The 18,058-nt window shown below is 62.9% G+C and overlaps 3 protein-coding genes across 12 annotated transcripts; all 3 read left to right on the plus strand.

The window, feature by feature from the left end:
• The first annotated feature begins 297 nt into the window (after positions 1–297).
• Positions 298–2,279, plus strand: AQP10 (aquaporin 10). Its single transcript, XM_071579356.1, has 6 exons — positions 298–402; positions 1,055–1,181; positions 1,277–1,414; positions 1,500–1,618; positions 1,700–1,917; positions 1,985–2,279. Exons 1-6 carry the CDS (start codon positions 298–300, stop codon positions 2,277–2,279), a joined length of 1,002 nt encoding a protein of 333 aa, XP_071435457.1.
• A 736-nt stretch (positions 2,280–3,015) lies between these two features.
• On the plus strand, positions 3,016–14,071 carry ATP8B2 (ATPase phospholipid transporting 8B2). 9 transcript variants are annotated; one of them, XM_071579515.1, is made up of 27 exons: positions 3,016–3,136; positions 4,968–5,026; positions 5,600–5,713; positions 5,888–5,986; positions 6,139–6,200; positions 6,317–6,389; positions 6,766–6,875; positions 6,996–7,075; positions 7,272–7,430; positions 7,503–7,591; positions 7,670–7,866; positions 8,546–8,754; positions 8,957–9,000; positions 9,076–9,241; positions 9,311–9,499; positions 9,692–9,807; positions 9,967–10,131; positions 10,210–10,321; positions 10,460–10,565; positions 10,692–10,836; positions 10,921–11,104; positions 11,294–11,517; positions 11,811–11,894; positions 12,063–12,308; positions 12,395–12,533; positions 12,622–12,752; positions 12,830–14,071. In XM_071579515.1, exons 1-27 carry the CDS (start codon positions 3,106–3,108, stop codon positions 13,115–13,117), a joined length of 3,621 nt encoding a protein of 1,206 aa, XP_071435616.1. In that variant the 5' UTR covers positions 3,016–3,105; the 3' UTR covers positions 13,118–14,071. The 9 variants fall into 9 exon arrangements, with proteins under 9 accessions (XP_071435616.1, XP_071435613.1, XP_071435617.1 ...); XM_071579512.1 differs by lacking the exon at positions 3,016–3,136 and adding an exon at positions 3,242–3,327; XM_071579516.1 differs by lacking the exon at positions 3,016–3,136 and adding an exon at positions 3,243–3,327 and having other exon boundaries at positions 6,766–6,839.
• Positions 14,072–14,158: 87 nt separating this feature from the next.
• Positions 14,159–17,647, plus strand: IL6R (interleukin 6 receptor). 2 transcript variants are annotated; one of them, XM_071579522.1, is made up of 10 exons: positions 14,159–14,316; positions 15,006–15,257; positions 15,322–15,463; positions 15,748–15,932; positions 16,012–16,172; positions 16,249–16,393; positions 16,476–16,519; positions 16,637–16,706; positions 16,797–16,905; positions 16,979–17,647. In XM_071579522.1, the coding sequence occupies exons 1-10, from the start codon at positions 14,226–14,228 to the stop codon at positions 17,163–17,165; spliced, it is 1,386 nt and encodes a 461-aa protein (XP_071435623.1). In that variant the 5' UTR covers positions 14,159–14,225; the 3' UTR covers positions 17,166–17,647. The 2 variants fall into 2 exon arrangements, with proteins under 2 accessions (XP_071435623.1, XP_071435624.1); XM_071579523.1 differs by having other exon boundaries at positions 15,340–15,463.
• Positions 17,648–18,058: the final 411 nt, after the last annotated feature.

Genomic DNA, 18,058 nt, shown 5'->3' on the forward strand with positions numbered 1-18,058 from the left:
CTCCCCATAGCTGCATGGGGATCTGGGAGCTCCCACCAGGCCTGGCCCTGCTGGGGTGCAGCATCGTCACAAGGTGTCCCCATCCCACGTGGGACTCTGGTCCCTGCCAGGCATCTCCCTTGGTGTGGCCCTGATTGGTTTAAAGTCTACACACTATCACCCACCTGGCCCCAGGGCTCATAAAATCCACGGGGACTGAGGCACCAACGCCACCGTCACTGCTGCCACAGCTGTCACTGCTGCCACAGCTGTCACTGCTGCCACAGCTGTCACTGCTGCCCCTTCCCAGCTGGCACCATGGGCACTGCTTCCTTCTTGACAAGGGCCCGGGGTCTGCTCCACATCCGGAACCAGCTGGTGCGGGAGTGTCTGGCTGAGCTGCTGTCCACCTTCATACTCATTGTGAGTGGGGCACGCAGGTGGGCTGGTGTTGGCTCTGCAGGGCAAGTGGGTGGGCTGGGGCTGATGGAGGGTCATCTGGGGGTGGCAGGGCTGGGCTGACTGTGGGGTGCTGGCAGGTGCCAGGGGTCTCCACTGCCTGCTTGCTGGGGTTGGGGGGGGGTTGAGCTGCACCAGTCTCAAATGTGCAACTCAGCACTGCCTGTCCTTCCACTTGGACCCTGTTCCCATGGCATGGTCCGCCCTGTGCCACGGCTCCGGTGCAATCAGGGTGTGGCACCGGCCAGTGTGTGCTTCAAAGCCTCCTGCCTTGGAGTAGGCAAAGGCTGGGGCTCTGGAGCTTCTCTTGACATTTGGGCTGTATCCCATGATGGCAAACAGTCCCCGTGTCTGTGCTGTGGCACCTCTTCTCCACCACCTCCCCAGGGAAGCAGTTTACTTATTTGCTAATGATTCAGTTGCTTCGCTGTCAAAACCACAAGTAAGAGCAGTAACCACCTCCCTGCCAGTCCCTGTCTGGTGTCCAAGGATGGTGAGGAAAACCACAGGGGCAGCACCAGCACAGCCCTTGCCTCACTGCCCTGTGGTGTCAGTGGAGGGGGTGTCTCGGCACAGGGCCAGTGGGGCTGAGGTGGGCCACGTCCCTCTACTCCAGATAATCACCCTGGGAAGCTCTGCACAGAAGGTCACCAGCCTCGAGACGAAGGGGAATCTCCTCACTGGCTACTTGGCGGGTGCCCTAGCTGTCATGGTGGGCATCTACACAGCTGGGGGAATCTCTGGTGAGGCTGAGGAGGGGGTCCCAGCTCCTGCCATCTCCCAGCTCTGAGTCCCCCAGGACCCTTCGCTCCCAGCCCCTCTCCTGACTCAATTGTAGGGGCCCACATGAACCCGGCGTTCTCCCTCGCCATGTGCCTGATGGAGCAATTTCCCTGGTGGAAGTTTCCCATCTTCGTGGTCATGCAGACCTTGGCATCTTTCTTATCTGCCGGAGCTGTTTACTTCCTCTACTATGGTATGGGGGGCAGCACTGGGTGGGGAACCCCAGGGTGGTGCCAGCGTGGCCAGGCTCACAGACAGGCTCTGCCTCTGCCCTGCAGATGCCATCTGGCACTACAGCAATGGCACCCTCACTGTGTCCGGCCCCCGGGAAACCGCCTCCATCTTCGCCACCTACCCAGCTGACTATGTCTCTGTCGCCAATGGCTTCTTGGACCAGGTGGGTGCCACTGTCAGCTCCCCCAGCCCTCTCTGACAGTGCCAGTCACTGTGACACTGAGCTGCCATGTCATCCCTGCAGGTGATTGGCACAGGGGTGCTGCTGGTGGGCGTCATGGGCATCATGGACACCCGCAACAAAGGTGTCCCCAAGGGCCTGGAACCAGTGGCTGTGGCCCTGCTGGTGCTCTCAATCGAATGCTCTATGGGCTCCAACTGCGGCTGCCCCCTGAACCCTGCACGGGACATCGGGCCCCGGCTCTTCACCTACGTGGCCGGTTGGGGCCCGGAGGTCTTCAGGTGGGAAAAGGGAAGGGGGTGAGGGGGGTGGCAAGGCTGAGCCCCTGCTCACCCTGCCCATCCACAGCAGGGGCAATGGGTGGTGGTGGGTGCCGCTGGTGGCACCGCTGCTGGGCGCCGCCGTGGGCACGTGCCTGTACCAGCTCTTCGTGGCTTTCCACTACCCGGAGGAGGAGGATGGTGATGTGCTGGAAGACAAGGGCTCCATCGTCCTGGTCAACACTGCCATCGACCCAGCCATGGAGAAGTCATCCAGGGAGAAGGACACTGGGGGGACAGAGCCTGCTGGGTACCCCCCACCACCCCACATGGGCAGCACGGCCCCCACTGGGGTCCCCACCATACCATTAAACGAGTCCTGAGGTCCATGGGCTGTCCTGGCTCCAGGCACGGGAGTGTGGGGGGTGTGGGGGCAGTGGGGCACAGCCCCCCGGGCAGGGGAGGGTGACCAGGCCTGGCTGGGGGGCACCTGAGCCTGGGGGACACGCACTGGAAGCAGCAGGGGCTGCACGCTGGGACCGGGGGCTGTACCTTGACAATGCGCCAGGCTGCGTGTGGGATCCCCAGGGCAGTACCTGGGACCCCTGGAACTGTGTCTGGGATCCCCGGAGCTGTTCCTGGGACCCCCAGAGCTGTCCTTGGGACCCCCAGGGCTGTGTCTGGGACCCCCTGGAGCTGTGTTGGGGACCCCCCAGGGTTGTATCTGGAACCCCCGAAACTGTCCCTTGGACCCCTGGAGCTGCCCCTGGGACCTGCTGGAGCTGTGTTAGGTACCCCCAGGCCTGCGTCTGGGACCCCCGGAGCTGTGTCTGGGACCCCCAGGGCTGTGTCTGGGACCCTCAGAGCTGTGTCCGAGACCCCCCCGGAGCTGTCCCTGGGACCCGCTGGGGCTGTACCTGAGACCCCCGGAACTGTGTCTGGGACCCCCCAAGGCTGTGTCTGAGACCCCCAAAACTCTCCCTGGGACCCCCGGAGCTGTCTGTGGGACCCGCTGGGGCTGTGTCTGCCCCCTCGGGGCCGCCCCTCCGGCCGGGACAGCGCGCGGTTCGCTCCGGGCCGCGCTCCGCCGCCTCCCCGCCCGCACTTCCGCCGCCGCCGCGGCCATGGGGAGCTGAGGCGGCGGCAGCGGCACCGGCCCGGCCCGGCCGCCCGCCCGCCCGCTCCCCATGGGCTGCGGGGCCGCGGGACATGGAGCGGTGCGCGGCCCGCCGGGCCCCGGGTGAGCGCGGCGGGGGCGCGAAGGGCCCGGGTGAGGCCGCGGCGGGCCCCGGGCGGGCCCCGTTAGGCCCCGGTGCGGCCGTTGCTGCGGAAACGCGGCGGGGCGGAACGGCCCGGGCCGGGGCTGGGCCATGACGGTGCCCCGGGACATGCCCGGGAAGTGGCCGCGGGTCCGGGCCCGCTGCGGGGCGGGTGGGTGCGGGAGTGGGGCCGAGGATGCGGGAATGGGGATTGGGGATGGGAGTGCGGGGATGGGGTGCGGGATGGGGATGCGGGAGTGGGGCCGGGGGTGGGGGACTGGGGTGCGGGGATGGGGGTGCGGGAGTGGGGCCGGGGGTGCGGGACTGGGGTGCGGGGATGGTGCCGGGGGTGGGGGGATGGGGTGCTGGGGTGCGGGGATTGGGTTGCGGGGATGGGATGGGGGGTTGGGGGTGCGGGGATGGGGCCGGGGGTGCGGGGATGGGATGCGGGGATGGGATGGGGGGATGCGGTGCGGGGATGGGGGTGCAGGGATGGGGTGCGGAATGAGGGTGCGGAGATGGGGCCGGGGATGCGAGGATGGGGATGGGGGTGCGGGGATGGGGCTGGGGGTGCGGGTTGGGGTGCGCGGCTGGGGGTGCGGGGATGGGGTGTGGGGATGGGGCTGGGGGTGCGGGGATGTGGTGCGGGATGGGGGTGCAGGGATGGGGGTGCAGGGATGGGGTGAGGGATGGGGTGTGGGGATGGGGATGGGGATGGGGGTATGGGGATGGGGGTGTGGGTGCGAGGATGGGGTACAGGGATGGGGGTACGGGGATGGGGGTGTGCGGATGGTGTGCGGGGATGGGGTACGGGGATGGGATGGGGGTGCGGGATGGGAGTGCGGGGATGGGGATGGGGTGCGGGAATGGGGGATGGGGGTGTGGGTGCGAGGATGGGGTACAGGGATGGGGGTACGGGGATGGGGGTGTGCGGATGGTGTGCGGGGATGGGGTACGGGGATGGGATGGGGGTGCGGGGATGGGGTACGGGGATGGGGTGCAGGAATGGGGGATGGGGGTGTGGGTGCGAGGATGGGGTACAGGGATGGGGGATGGGGATGGGGGGATGGGGATGGGGGTGTGGGTGCGAGGATGGGGTACAGGGATGGGGGATGGGGATGGGGGGATGGGGATGGGGGTGTGGGTGCGAGGATGGGGTACAGGGATGGGGGATGGGGATGGGGGTGTGGGGATGGTGTGCGGGGATGGGGATGGGGGTGCGGGGATGGGGTGCGGGATGGGGGTGCAGGGATGGGTGTGTGGGGATGCACCTCAGCATCACCAGCGCTGCAGAGCCTGCGGGTGCAGAACTGTAAGCCCAGGGGTGCAGCTCAGCAGGATGGGGGGCTGGGGGAGCAGAGATGTTGTCTGGGGAAGCAGAGATGTGGGTGTTCTGAGCTGAGGGTCTGGGGCTGCAGATAAGCCGGGCTGGGAGTGCAGGGCTGGGGCCTGGAGGTGCAGGGCTGGAGGGGTCTGGTGCTCTGGGGATGCTGAGCTGGGGGAGCAGAAGCAAGACATGTGGGGTGCAGAATCTGGGGCTCTGGGGATGCAGATAGGCAGGGCTGAGGATCTCGGAGTGCAGGCTTGGGAGACCTGGAGGTGCAAGATTTGGGGGCAGGAGGTGCAGATAAACAGGACGAGATTCTGCGTGTGCAAGGGCACAGGTCCTGTGTGGGAGAGCACAGGGCCACCGAACACAGCTGGGGAGGAGCCTCCCTGTTCCCTGGGACTGGCTTGGCAGGCCCTGAGGGTGCACAGGTGGTAGGGTTCAGGGGGGAGGGTGCAGAGGGCTGATGGGGTGCTGTGTTGCAGAGGAGGAGCGACGAGTGCGAGCCAACGCACGGGAGTACAATGAGAAGTTCCAGTACGCGGTGAGTGAGGGAGGACTGTGAACCCCCACCCAGGGGTGTTCGGGCAGGTTTGGGGACCTTGGACCTGAGCCACCCATGGATCAGTGAAGAGGGGTGAAAAATAGATATTTGTCCCTGAGAAAATTGCACTGATGACATTAATGCCGAGGGAATTGTGGGGGCAGGGGGTACAGTGTGCTCTGTATGGCAGATTCAGCCCCCCATCCCCATGGGCCAGCTTCAGAAGGTGCTGGGGGAGGAACAGTGCTCACCTTGGCCTCCCCCACACTGGAGGTTATTCCTGGCTGTTCCAGAGCCACCTGCAGAGAGGGAAGCAGGGGGTCTGGGTTGGGGTCACCCTTGCAGGGCACCACTGGAGGAGGCTGGTCCCTGGGTACCAGCTGGTGACTGAGGCAGAGGAATCAGCTTCCCAAGGAAGCTGCCAGAGGTGGTGCAGGGGCAGAAGCTGGGAGTTCAGGCTGCTGCCCAGAGCCCCCAAAAGAGCATGGTGAGCCATAGCCCCGTCCTCCAGAGCAAGGCTGGGGGTTATGGGGCCTTGGCAGCCTGTGAACCACCTCCTTACCCCATCCCCAGAGCAACTGCATCAAGACCTCAAAATACAACATTATCACCTTCCTGCCTGTCAACCTCTTTGAGCAGTTCCAGGAAGTAGCCAACACCTATTTCCTCTTCCTCCTCATCCTGCAGGTGAGTGCTGGGGGGCAGACAGAGCTCCCCATGCTCTCCTACACTGCCTAGGCATCCAGGAAGGCTACAGGCGCTCCCACCCCTTGGAATAGGGGAGGTGTGACACCCTTGAGCAGGGGCAACATGGGCCTGGGGCTGGCTGGTTCACCTGTAATTCCTGCTCCTTTTCCCCAGCTGATCCCGCAGATCTCTTCGCTCTCCTGGTTCACCACCATCGTGCCTTTAGTTCTTGTCTTAACCATCACAGCTGTCAAAGATGCCACTGATGACTATGTGAGTGGTTTGCCCTGTGCCACTCTGCCCACTGGGCAGGGAGTTGCGACCTGGTGTGGGGGTGCAGTGCCCAGGGCCGTGCCATTTGCAAGGGTGGGGGTGCTGTGGGACCCCAAGAAGCTGACACTGCTGTCTCTTTCTCCTCCTTCCAGTTCCGCCATAAAAGTGACAACCAGGTGAACAACCGACAGTCTCAGGTGCTGATTGGTAGAGTGTGAGTGTCACAGGGATGGGGCAGTGGCGAGGGGGCCAGGGGCCCTGCAGGTTATGGTATAGGGCAGTGGACAAGCCAGGGCTCCTGTCTGACCCCAGTCCACTGACTCTGCACAGCCTCCGGCAGGAGCAGTGGATGAATGTCCGTGTCGGAGATATCATCAAGTTGGAGAATAACCAATTTGTGGCGGTGAGTGCGACCTTGAGACAGGGAGGGTCCCAGCTGGGTGGTTCATAGTGACTGTGTGATTGTGTGGTGCTGCACCCACTCTGGTTTTATGCTCCTCCATCACCTACCAGGGTGGGGACATCAGGGACTTCTCATCCTGGAAGCTGCATTTAGGTTGGAGAGTTGGAGCCATGTTGGAGCCATGTTTGATCTCTGGGGGTTTGGGTGCTTGGGGCAATGCTGGGCAGGCCTGGGTGCAAAGGATGCACGGGGCTGGGAATGGCCTTTGTGGTGGTTGGTTCCAGGGACCCTGCTGACATCCAGGGGCCTGGAGCTTCCCTGGAGAAAGCATTGTGGAGTCCCAGTGTCGGCACAGCCCTTCACGTGTCTCTCCCAGCAGGCCGACCTCCTCCTCCTCTCCAGCAGTGAACCCCATGGGTTGTGCTACATAGAGACTTCAGAGCTGGATGGGTGGGTGCCCCCGCTCGCCTTGCAGGGCCAGGAAAGGTGGGAGGTGGGAGTGAGAATAGGCTGTGGGCAGGGTGGGAGCTGCCAGGCAGCACCTGTGAAGGCCCTTCCTGTCAGGCTATCCCTAACCTGTGTGTGGTGCTGCCTCCTTGCCTGCAGAGAGACCAACATGAAGGTGCGTCAGGCCATCCCCATCACCGCGGAGCTGGGGGACACCAGCAAGCTGGCTCGGTTTGATGGTGAGTGCCTGTGACCACAGGGCAGCCCCCACATTCCTTCCTCCATTACCCTGGAGAGACCAGGACTAGCCACATGGCATTGTCGTCTTGTGGCTCAAAGTGGATCTCAGGGACCCAGGGGTGGTGCTGGGAGCGCTGGGCTGGAGCTGGCCATGTGGTGAAGGCAAGGCCCATCTGAGCCATCCCCTGCACGCAGGTGAGGTGATCTGTGAACCCCCCAACAACAAGCTTGACAAGTTTGGTGGGACACTGTACTGGAAGGAGAACAAGTACCCCTTGAGCAACCAGAACATGCTGCTACGGGGCTGTGTCGTGCGCAACACAGAGTGGTGCTTTGGCCTCGTCATCTTTGCAGGTGGGCTGAGGCAGCAGCTGCGCTGCACAGAGGTGAGGGAGAGACCCCCCCTGATGCCTTCCTGCTCCCCAGGGCCTGACACAAAGCTGATGCAGAACAGCGGCCGGACCAAGTTTAAGCGCACGAGCATCGACCGGCTGATGAACACACTGGTGCTCTGGGTATGCAGAATGCAGATCCTGGGAGCCCTGGCTCTGGCCCAGTTGGGGCTCTGATGTCCTGTCCTATTCTATCCCCAGATCTTTGGGTTCCTGGTGTGCATGGGAGTGATCCTGGCCATTGGCAATGCCATCTGGGAGCACGAGGTGGGCGTCTGCTTCCAGATCTACTTGCCCTGGGACGAAGGAGTGCACAGTGCCTTCTTCTCTGGCTTTCTCTCCTTCTGGTCCTACATCATCATCCTCAACACTGTGGTGCCCATCTCACTCTACGTGAGGTAGGGCAGGGGCTGAGGGGCTGGGCTGTGGGTGTGTGAGGAATTAGAGATTCCCTCTGGTGGGTGGAGACAGGGATGGAGACCCACAGGCAGAGCTGTGTGTGTGGGGTGAGTGTGGGCTGCTGTCTTGGTGACAGGTCGTGTCTGCCTTCAGGGACACCCCAAGACCTGAGACCCCATGGGTCCCTCGGGGCCCTCCTGGCTGTGTGTCTGGCTGCTCGTCTCTCCCTACCCTGGCTGCACATTGGTTATTTTGCTCTGCCCTCCTGCAGCTCCCAGGCTTCTGTACTGTCCCCTTCTCTCTCTCTTTTAATTTCTCTCTCTTTTCGTTCCCCAGCATGGGTTCTGTCACCCTTAGCCCCGAGGTAAGAATGTGTCACCCCCACCCCTCCCACTAGTTCGTTGCTGTCTGCCCTGGGGGCTGGGGAGGGGATTCGGGGTGCGTAGGTATATGAAATGCCTGGGGAGCCCAGTGGGCTGCCCCCGTGGTGCCAGGCCCTGGCTTGGTGGTGGCTGTTTGTAGGACTGGGAAGGGCACAGGAGCTGGCAAGCAGTGGGGGGCATCCTGGGTGCCGGGGCACCCCGGGCACTAAGGGTCTGGGGTGGGTGTGTGTGCCAGTCGCTGGCTCAGCAAAGTGTGCTGCCCTGCCCCAGTGACACCTGGCCATGCCCCTCACAGCGTGGAGGTGATCCGGCTTGGGCACAGCTACTTCATCAACTGGGACAAGAAGATGTACTGTGCCAAGCGCTGGACGCCAGCCGAGGCCCGGACCACCACCCTCAACGAGGAGCTGGGGCAGGTGGAGTACATCTTCTCTGACAAGACTGGCACCCTCACCCAGAACATCATGGTCTTCAGCAAGTGCTCCGTGAATGGGCACAGCTACGGTGAGTGTCGGCTGCTGGGACCAGGCTGGGGCTGCCCTCAGGGTAGGGGTGCGCTGTCTCCCCTTCCTGCAGACATTTTGGGGCAGTTGTGGGACAAGAGAGCTCAGCTGGAGTGTTGTGGGGCAGCTGCTGCCCTGTGGGCCCCGTGGGTGTGCTTGCTGATGGGTCCTTGTCGTGGTTAACTCCATACCCTGGTTTGCAGGTGATGTGCAGGATGTGCTGGGTCACAAGGCGGAGCTTGGAGAGGTAGGAGTGCCACCGGGTTGGTGCCTGCCCATGCCACGTGCTGCAGGGGGGTAACCCTGTTTCTGCCCCCACCAGAGGCCGGAGCCAGTCAACTTCTCCTTCAACCCCCTGGCGGACCCGCGGTTCCAGTTCTGGGACCCCAGCCTGCTGGAAGCTGTCAAGCTGGGAGACCCCCACGTGCACGAGTTCTTCCGCCTGCTCTCGCTCTGCCACACTGTCATGTCAGAGGAGAAGAGCGAAGGTGGGTGTGGGGTGGGACCTGTCCCTGTGGGGTGCAGGACGCTGGCACTGACCCCCATGCTGTCCCCAGGGGAGCTGTTGTACAAGGCACAGTCCCCAGATGAGGGAGCACTGGTCACGGCTGCCAGAAACTTTGGCTTCGTGTTCCGGTTCCGCACGCCCAAGACCATCACGGTGCATGAGCTGGGTCAGGCCATCACCTACCAGCTGCTGGCCATCCTGGACTTCAACAACATCCGCAAGCGCATGTCTGTCATCGGTGAGGTCCTGGGCAGGCACAGGGGCTGTGGGACTGGGAAGGCCACGTGGGGCTGTGGCGCAGGGCTTGGTGTGGTGTGCTGGGACTAATCCCATGTTAATGGGGATGTGAATGGAGACATTGGCAGGGTGATGGCTCGGGGTCCTGCTCCTGCACCGCTCAGCCAGGCATCTTGTCTCCTGCACCCTGCAGTCCGCTGTCCCGAAGGCAAGATCCGGCTGTACTGCAAAGGTGCTGACACCATCCTGCTTGAGAGGCTGCACCCTGTCAACCAGGACCTGACCAGCATCACCACCGACCACCTCAATGTGTGTGGGGCAGGGTTCTGGGGGCAGGGTTCTGCAGGCAGGGTCGGGAGGGAAGAGGGGCTGCCTGGGAGTGCCAAGCCATGTTTGTACCTTGTCTGAGGAACACTATCTGGTGACACCTCAGGGTCTGCCAGCACACCCAGCTCTGATCACTTGCAGGAGTACGCTGGTGAGGGGCTGCGAACGCTGGTGCTGGCCTACAAAGACCTGGAGGAGAGCTACTACAAGGACTGGTCTGAGCGGCTGCGCCGAGCTGGCAGTGCCCCTGAGGCCCGTGAAGATCGCCTGGCTCGGCTCTACGACGAGGTGGAGCACGATATGATGGTAGGTGAGCTGGGAGCTGAGGAGTGGATGGTGGCTGGGCACAGCCCCTGCTCACTCCTGCCTGTTTGGGTTCCCCAGCTGCTTGGAGCGACAGCTATTGAGGACAAACTGCAGCAGGGAGTCCCTGAAACCATTGCCATTCTGACGCTGGCCAACATCAAGATCTGGGTGCTGACAGGGGACAAGCAGGGTGAGGCACAGCTAGAGTGAGGTCTGGGCTGGCTGGCGATGAGGATGTTTATGGTTGGATTTCACCTGCCTGGGGGGTGGTGGGGTGGACACTCTCTCCTGAGTGGACCCTGCTCAGCCCCTGGTTTCCTGTCCCCAGAAACAGCTGTGAATATCGGCTACTCCTGCAAGATGCTGACAGATGACATGACAGAGGTGTTCGTGGTCACAGGCCACACTGTGCTGGAGGTGCGAGAGGAGCTAAGGTGAGGGTTAGGGGGCAGAGGACATACGTGGGGTCAGTGTGGGGCACAGCTATGACTGGGGGAGCTGAAGATATGGAAGGTCCCTGAGCTGGGGCCCCAAGCCCCCAATGCCTTCTGTCTCCTCAGGAAAGCCCGGGAGAAGATGATGGATGCATCACGGTCTGTGGGCAACGGCTTCTCCTACCAGGAGAAAGTCTCTTCCTCCAAGCTCACCTCTGTGCTGGAAGCCATTGCAGGAGAATACGCTCTAGTCATCAATGGGCACAGCCTAGTAAGGCCCTGGGAGCACCAGGCAGGACAGGGCCCTGTGCCCAGATGCGGGCTGTGACCTCACTGTCCCCTGCTCTCTTTGCAGGCCCACGCACTGGAGGCAGACATGGAAGTGGAATTCCTGGAGACAGCGTGTGCCTGCAAGGCTGTCATCTGCTGCCGTGTCACACCGCTGCAGAAAGCCCAGGTGGTGGAGCTGGTGAAGAAGTACAAGAAAGCTGTGACCTTGGCCATTGGGGATGGGGCCAACGACGTCAGCATGATCAAGAGTAAGGCCTGGGGCCTGGGGGACCATGGGAGGGACAGGGCCACCCTTGCACCATCCTGGGGCCTATGGCAGCCTCTGTCCTCACCCCTCTGTGCCCCACAGGAACACAGGTCCTGTGCTGGGGGTACCACCCTTGCACCCTGTGCTCCTGGCAGCCCCCTCCTCACTCCAGTCTCTCTTTCCTCTGCAGCTGCCCACATCGGGGTGGGCATCAGCGGGCAGGAGGGCATCCAGGCCGTACTGGCCTCCGACTACTCCTTCTCCCAGTTCAAGTTCCTGCAGCGCCTGCTCCTGGTGCATGGGCGCTGGTCCTATCTGCGCATGTGCAAGTTCCTTTGCTACTTCTTCTACAAGAACTTTGCCTTCACCATGGTCCACTTCTGGTTTGGCTTCTTCTGCGGCTTCTCAGCGCAGGTGGGTTGGTGGGTCCTTGCGCTCAGAGCTGGAGGGGGTTTGCCTGCAGGACCCCTTGGTTTGAAAGCATGTTCTGGTCCTTGGGCTTCCCATGGGGACTTATCCTGAGCCAGCAGGCACAGCCTGAGATCCAGTGTGCAGTGGGTGCGAGGAGCCCATGTCAGGGTGGGCAACCCCAGGGGGCTGGAAGCAGCTCTCCTGTCCCTGCAGCTGTGAGCACATGGACTTGTGGGCTGGCTGGGGCACAGGGTGGGCAGGTATTGTGCCCACCCTGAAGGCTCTGTTCCATGCAGACTGTGTATGACCAGTACTTCATCACACTGTACAACATTGTCTACACGTCGCTGCCCGTGCTTGCCATGGGTGTCTTTGACCAGGTAAGGTGGGGGGCAGTGAGAGGGTCCCTGGGTGTGTGAGAAGCTGGCCCCCTCTCCCTCGTGCCCCCACTGTGGAAAGAAGGGCTGCCTGGGTGCCCAAGTCAGGCTGTCCTTGTTCCTCTGTGGACTGTAGCCTGCCTGGGGCTAAAGAGCATCCCATTCCCCCAGGATGTGCCAGAGCAGCGGAGCATGGAGTACCCCAAGCTCTACGAGCCTGGGCAGCTGAACCTGCTCTTCAACAAGCGGGAGTTCTTCATCTGCATTGCCCAGGGCATCTACACATCTATCCTCATGTTCTTCATCCCCTACGGCGTCTTCGCTGACGCCACCCGTGATGACGGCGCCCAGCTGGCTGACTACCAGTCCTTCGCCGTCACCGTCGCCACCTCCCTTGTGATTGTTGTCAGTGTGCAGGTAGGGATGGGGCTGCTGAGCCCCAGTTGCTTAGGGCACCTCAGGCATCCCCTGAGTCCTGCCTCCTCGTGCATCCCCCCCACTAGATAGGGCTGGACACGGGATTCTGGACGGCCATCAACCACTTCTTCATCTGGGGCAGCCTGGCTGCCTACTTCGCCATCCTCTTCACCATGCACAGTGATGGTCTCTTTCGAATGTTCCCCAACCAGTTTCGCTTTGTGGGTGAGTCCCTGGGGGGTTGCCCTATGCCCCCCAACCCAGCAGGGTGCTGCCCCAGTCTAGCTCTCACTGGACTCGTGCTCCACCCCAGGTAACGCACAGAACACCCTGGCCCAGCCCACGGTCTGGCTGACCATCGCACTCACCACTGTGGTCTGCATCATGCCCGTTGTGGCCTTTCGCTTCCTCAAGCTCGACCTCAAACCTGAACTCTCAGACACGGTGAGAGTGCGTGGCTGTGGGAGTGGATGTGTGGTCCTCTCCCTACCCCTGATTCTGACCCTGTCTCTGTGTCCCAGGTGCGCTACACTCAGCTGGTACGGAAGAAGCAGAAGACACAGCACCGGTGCATGCGGCGCGCGGGGCATGTGGGCTCACGCCGCTCCGGCTATGCCTTCTCCCACCAGGAGGGTTTTGGGGAGCTCATCATGTCTGGCAAGAACATGCGGCTGAGCTCCTTGGCACTCTCCAGCTTCGCCTCCCGCCCCAGCACCAGCTGGATCGAGACCCTGCGGAAGAAGAAGGGCTGTGAGGCCGGCGGTGCCGGCAGCCCTAGTGGTGCGGCTGACAAGACTTTCAAGGTGTGAAGCTGGAGGGTCACATCCCTTCTGGTGCAGCTGGGCCTGCTTCCTCTCCCCCTTCATTGTGGGGTCCCATGGTGGGAGCAGAGGTCATGCGAGAGGTGGTGCTGAGGTTTGAAGGAGTCTGGACTGACACACTGTAGCCAAAACTATACTCTCCCTCCTTGGGGCAGGCAGACAGACAGACTGACCTCGTCCTCAGCAGTCCCCATTTGCTCTTCCGTCAGTATTCACCTCCACCAAGCGCCCCATCACACACGAATGTATCATGCCAGAGGTGCAGGGGTCTGGGGGGCCTGTGGCCCCCTACCAACTCCTCACCCACGTGTCTTCTTTTTATACAAACAAAGGAAAAAAAGACCCGCAAAAAAATAGCAACCAGAAAAACGCAAAACCAAACAAAAAAAAAGGGAAGGAAAAACTCTCCGAGGTTACAGAGCGACTTGTTTCTTGCCGGGGTAAGGAGAGAGCGGGGTGGGGGAGGACGGTGGCCCTCCCTGTCCCCCCGCCTCGGGGTGCCCCAGGACGGCGGTGCCGGATGGGAAAGGGGAAGCGTCCCGCGCTGCAGGGACCGGGGTGTTGGCGACTGCCGTGATTCACTCCCACGCGGGCTCTTGCGCAATCCTTGGCCTCTGCTTCCTCCCTGCTCCTCGCCAGCTCCCGCGGGACGGAGCGCTGCTGGGCTGTGGATGGGCACGGGGGGACCCCCCGGTGTCTCGGAGTGTTTGGGGTCCCGGGACCGCGATACCAAAGAGGAGCCTGTTGAGGCGGGTGTTGGCGAGGGCTGGAAGGGGCTCGGGGGCTCTTTGGGGTCATTTCGGGGCGGGGGGCGCGGATCGGGGTGGATAATTTATTACGCGTTTCTGTGTGGCGGAATTGTATCATTTTATGGCTCCACTGAGAAAAAAGTAACCAAAACCAGCTCTTTTTTTTTAATTTAAAAAGAAAATACTGTTCTGAGCAGCTTCTGCCGTGTGCTGTGTCCGGGGGAAGTGGGAGGTGGGAGGGGGCGGGCCGGTGCCGCCCCCGCCCCCCGCGCACGTGCCGCCCCCGCCGGTTTCACAACCGCGGCACCGGCGGCTCCGCCGATGTTTTCCTGCACGGGACAGGGCGCATGGCGCGGTCGCTGGCGCCGCTGCTGCTCCTCCTCCTTCGCCTCCTCCTCCTCGGGTTCGCCGCCGCTGGACGGCCCTGCGGCCCCTCCGGTGAGTGCGACCTGCACAGGTCAGCGTGGGAGGAAAAGCAGGTGGGGACCCCCCGAGCCTCTCCCGGTACCGGGGCCCCGTGGGTCTGCGCACGAGGAGGAGATCCATGCGTTCCCTGCCTGCTCCGGGGGAGCCGGGGAGTGGGAATGCCGGGGGTGCTGGGGGGGGCGGTTAGGGTCGGGTACTGGGACTGGGGCCCGTGTCCCGAGGGCCGTGTCCTGGGTGGTGGATGGGTGCTGTGTCCTGGGTGCTGTGTCCTGGGTGCAGGGTGAGTTCCCAGCAGCCGCAGCCAAAGGGAACAGCAGGTCCATGCCGGCCGTTGACCTTTGGAGGGAGACCAGGCCTGAGCGGGGCCGGGAGCCAGCGCTGCGGCTTAACCCCTCCGGCACCAGGCACGCACGCAGCGACCCCCGGGGCCCCGCTCCCGCCTGCCACCCTCCCTGAGCCACACCTTCCACTGCCAGACCCCTCAATACACATCGTGTGCTCTGGTGCCCATCCCTGTGGCGGTGCTTGGGGTCTGGTGCCCCACTCCACGGGGAGCCGCTGCCACTCTCTCCAGCTCAGTGCCTTGACTCTGAGCAGTCATTGGATATGGGGAGCAGGTGGTGGGGTGTCCCCCTCGCCTGATGACACTCACTGTGCCTGAGCTCTCCTCTGCATCACCTGACCCCCTCTCGTCCCCACAGGACTGTCCCGGGACATGGTGTTGGGCCGCCTGGGAGCCAACATCACTCTGACCTGCCTGGATGAGGTGCCTGCCAACCTCACGGTGTCGTGGCAGGTGGAGGAGAGGGGAGCAGCAGTGCCGGGGAGCCGCGGGCGGCGGCTGCCAGAGGGCAACGTGTTGGTCCTGCGGTGGCTGCGCTACGAGGACTCGGGGCGCTACAGCTGCTCCGCGGGGAGCCGCCGGCTGCGCTCCCTGCGACTGCTGGTGGAAGGTGGGTCCACGCTGGGGTGGGGATGTCCCTGGGAGCATCACCCACCATGGCCCCTGTCCCCCAGCACATCCTTGCCTTGCAGAGCCCCTCGAAATGCCACGAGTCTCCTGCTACCGGCGGAGCCATGACAAGGATATCCTGTGTGAGTGGCCACAGCAGACAAAGCCATCCCCAGGGACACGGGCAATGCTCTGGGTGAAGCGGAGGTGAGCACTATCACTGCATCCACCATGGGCTGGGACCCCATGGCACAGAATGTGTCCCTCCACATGGACCCTTTCCCCAGGGCTACCTGGGATCCCATTGCTCAAGATGCTTCCCTCCCTGCAGACCCTTTTCCCTAGCAGCTACTGGGGCCTGAGACACCCACAGCATGGGATGTGTTCCTTCCCCATGGACCTTTCCCCGGTGGTGCCTGGGACCCCAGTGCATAGGCTGTCCCCCCTGGTCTGGTGTGTGCCACAGACCCCACTGAGCTGTGGCCCCACAGGTTTGTGGCTGAGAACGCCACAGAGCAGCGGTGCCGCTACTTCTCCAAGGCGCGGAAGTTTGTTTGCCGGTTGAAGGTGCCACCTGGCACCGAAGACACCAAACATCTCGTGGTGTCCACGTGTGTCAGCAACAGTGCCAGCGGGTTGGCTGGTGAAGACAAGATCATCACCCTCAGCAGTGTCTGTGAGTGCTGCCCCTCTTGCCAGGGGCCAGGGTGGCTGAGGGCAGAGTACCAGGCCCTGAGCCCCCCTTTCCCCATCAGTGAAGCCGGATCCCCCCCTCAATGTGACGGTGGAGGCACTGGACAATGCGCCCCAGTGGCTGCGGGTCAGCTGGTCCTACCCCTTGTCCTGGGACTCGCGTTTCTACTGGCTCCGCTTCCAGGTCCGCTACCGCCCTGAGCCTGCCCCAGCCTTCATGGAGGTGAGACCCCGCTCCCCAGAATGGAGCTGTGTCTGGTCCCTGGCCAGGCTGTCCCCTAGCCCTGTCTCCCCTCTAGGTGGTTCAGGTGATGACAACGCGGCTGGACATTCGTGATGCGTGGCAGGGGACAAGGCATGTGGTGCAGGTGAGGGCACAGGATGAGTTCGGCCACGGCGCATGGAGCGAGTGGAGTCAGGAGGCTGTGGGCACCCCCTGGACAGGTATGAGGGGGATGTGAGGCCCTGAGGCTGGAGGCTCTGCTTGGGGTCCCCCCACACCTCATACTCCCCCCTCATCTTGCAGATCCCAGAGACTTCACCTCTGAAATGGGACCTTTCACCTCACAGGTAGGGATGGCCTCAGCCTCTGGGGCTACAACATACTCCTGTCCCTGTGTGGGACAAGGGGACACCAGGGCATGGAGGCTGCCCTATCCCATTTTGCACCCCCACTTTCTTTTGCAGTTCCCTGTGGAAGATGGCAGCTCTGGGGTGACACTGCCCTCTGAGCTCTTCAGGGAGGACCGTGCTGGTGGTGAGAAGGGGCTCCTGGGTTGGGGGTGAGGGGCTGGGACACCCAGGTCCCTCATTCACGCAGTGAGCCCATCTGTTCTCTCTGTGGCAGGGTCTGTCATGGAACCCAGCACCCACCCCGTGGCATCCCCCTATGCCTTCCTGGTGGCCGGAGGCAGCCTACTCCTAGGCACTGCACTCTTTGTTGGCATCGTGGTGAGGTGAGCGCTGTGGGTGCCAGGCCCGGGGGGCTCTGTCTGTCCCCCCTGACCTGGAGCCTCTCTGCCCTTGCAGATACAGACAGACGTGGACAGGCAGGCAACAGGGGACCAAGCCTGAGAGTGAGGGGCAGCACATGCTGGTCCCCCTGGGCCTCCCCAGTCCCCCACGCAGTAACACACCCCTGCTCTCACACCCCACCCCCACAGCCCCAGGAATGCTCCACATCACCCATTCGGACTGTTCCTCCTCAGGGCAGTAGCCAGGGGTTGAATGTGCTGGCAGATGCTTGGGGATTGGATGGGGGTCACTTGGCCCAGGGTTCTCAGGGCTGTGATGTGGTTCTGGGAGCAGCTCCCCCCTACTATCCAGTGGCTCTGTGGCTGGGAGCAGCCTCTGAGGATGGGGATCAGTGCCACCCTCATGGAGAAGCAGCTTGGCGGGGGGCCCAAAGTGGGTCCTGAAGGGCACCTTCAGGGCCATGGCCAAGCTGGGGTGGCTGGTGGTGACGGCACTGGAAGCACGGCTGTGCCGGAGCGTGGGAACAGGCCCAGGGCCAGGTCTAGGGATCCCACAGGGAATGGCCTGGTCCCTGCAGTGCCACGGGGGTCGGGGAGGGGGGTGGTGGCCTGGCTGGATCAGCCCCATACCTCTGCTCTGGTTCCCCTGGGGCTCCTTTTTAAAGCATATCTTGGGGAAATAGGACAACGTGACTCCAATAAATGCTTTGGATTTGTACTGGAATGGGTGCTGGGATGGGCGTAATGGAGGTGTCGCTGCAGACCCCCCCTTGCCTGAGAGAGGCTTCAGCATGGGAGGGTGAGACTGGGCTATGTACCCCCAGTCCATGCACCTTCTGCCTTGCTGTGCCCCCTAACTGCATCTTGCCACCAGTGCCTCCCAGGCTGTCCCCCTTGTGCTGTGCACTGCCCCATGCTACAAATCCCACGCCACAAGCTCCCAGCCCATGCCTCCTCTGCTGTGCAGTGCCCACCCCACTCTGGGTTGTGCAACGCTCTGGGGAGCTGCAGCTGCACCCGGGCAGGAAACCACAGCGTAAGGGGAGCGGGTGCTCAGGCACCCTGGGGACAGCGTTCCCCTTCCCCTCCGCTGGCCCCCTGCTATAAAAAGCCTGGCAGGATGCAGATGTGTGGC

This window comes from Pithys albifrons, chromosome 30 (assembly GCF_047495875.1).
Source record: "Pithys albifrons albifrons isolate INPA30051 chromosome 30, PitAlb_v1, whole genome shotgun sequence".
In the NCBI taxonomy this organism is placed as follows: Eukaryota; Metazoa; Chordata; class Aves; order Passeriformes; family Thamnophilidae; genus Pithys; species Pithys albifrons.

Excerpts from the sequence above, each read along its gene's own strand:
- IL6R (XM_071579522.1), top strand. The coding sequence starts at position 14,226 with ATGGCGCGGTCGCTGGCGCCGCTGCTGCTCCTCCTCCTTCGCCTCCTC. Across the intron at positions 16,520-16,636 it reads TGGGACCTTTCACCTCACAG|TTCCCTGTGGAAGATGGCAG; the intron begins GTAGGGATGGCC and ends TTTCTTTTGCAG. Across the intron at positions 16,906-16,978 it reads TTTGTTGGCATCGTGGTGAG|ATACAGACAGACGTGGACAG; the intron begins GTGAGCGCTGTG and ends CTGCCCTTGCAG.
- ATP8B2 (XM_071579512.1), top strand. The coding sequence starts at position 3,267 with ATGACGGTGCCCCGGGACATGCCCGGGAAGTGGCCGCGGGTCCGGGCC. Across the intron at positions 6,390-6,765 it reads AGAATAACCAATTTGTGGCG|CAGGCCGACCTCCTCCTCCT; the intron begins GTGAGTGCGACC and ends TGTCTCTCCCAG. Across the intron at positions 10,837-10,920 it reads TCATCAATGGGCACAGCCTA|GCCCACGCACTGGAGGCAGA; the intron begins GTAAGGCCCTGG and ends CTCTCTTTGCAG.
- AQP10 (XM_071579356.1), top strand. The coding sequence starts at position 298 with ATGGGCACTGCTTCCTTCTTGACAAGGGCCCGGGGTCTGCTCCACATC. Across the intron at positions 403-1,054 it reads TGTCCACCTTCATACTCATT|ATAATCACCCTGGGAAGCTC; the intron begins GTGAGTGGGGCA and ends CCTCTACTCCAG. Across the intron at positions 1,918-1,984 it reads TGGGGCCCGGAGGTCTTCAG|CAGGGGCAATGGGTGGTGGT; the intron begins GTGGGAAAAGGG and ends GCCCATCCACAG.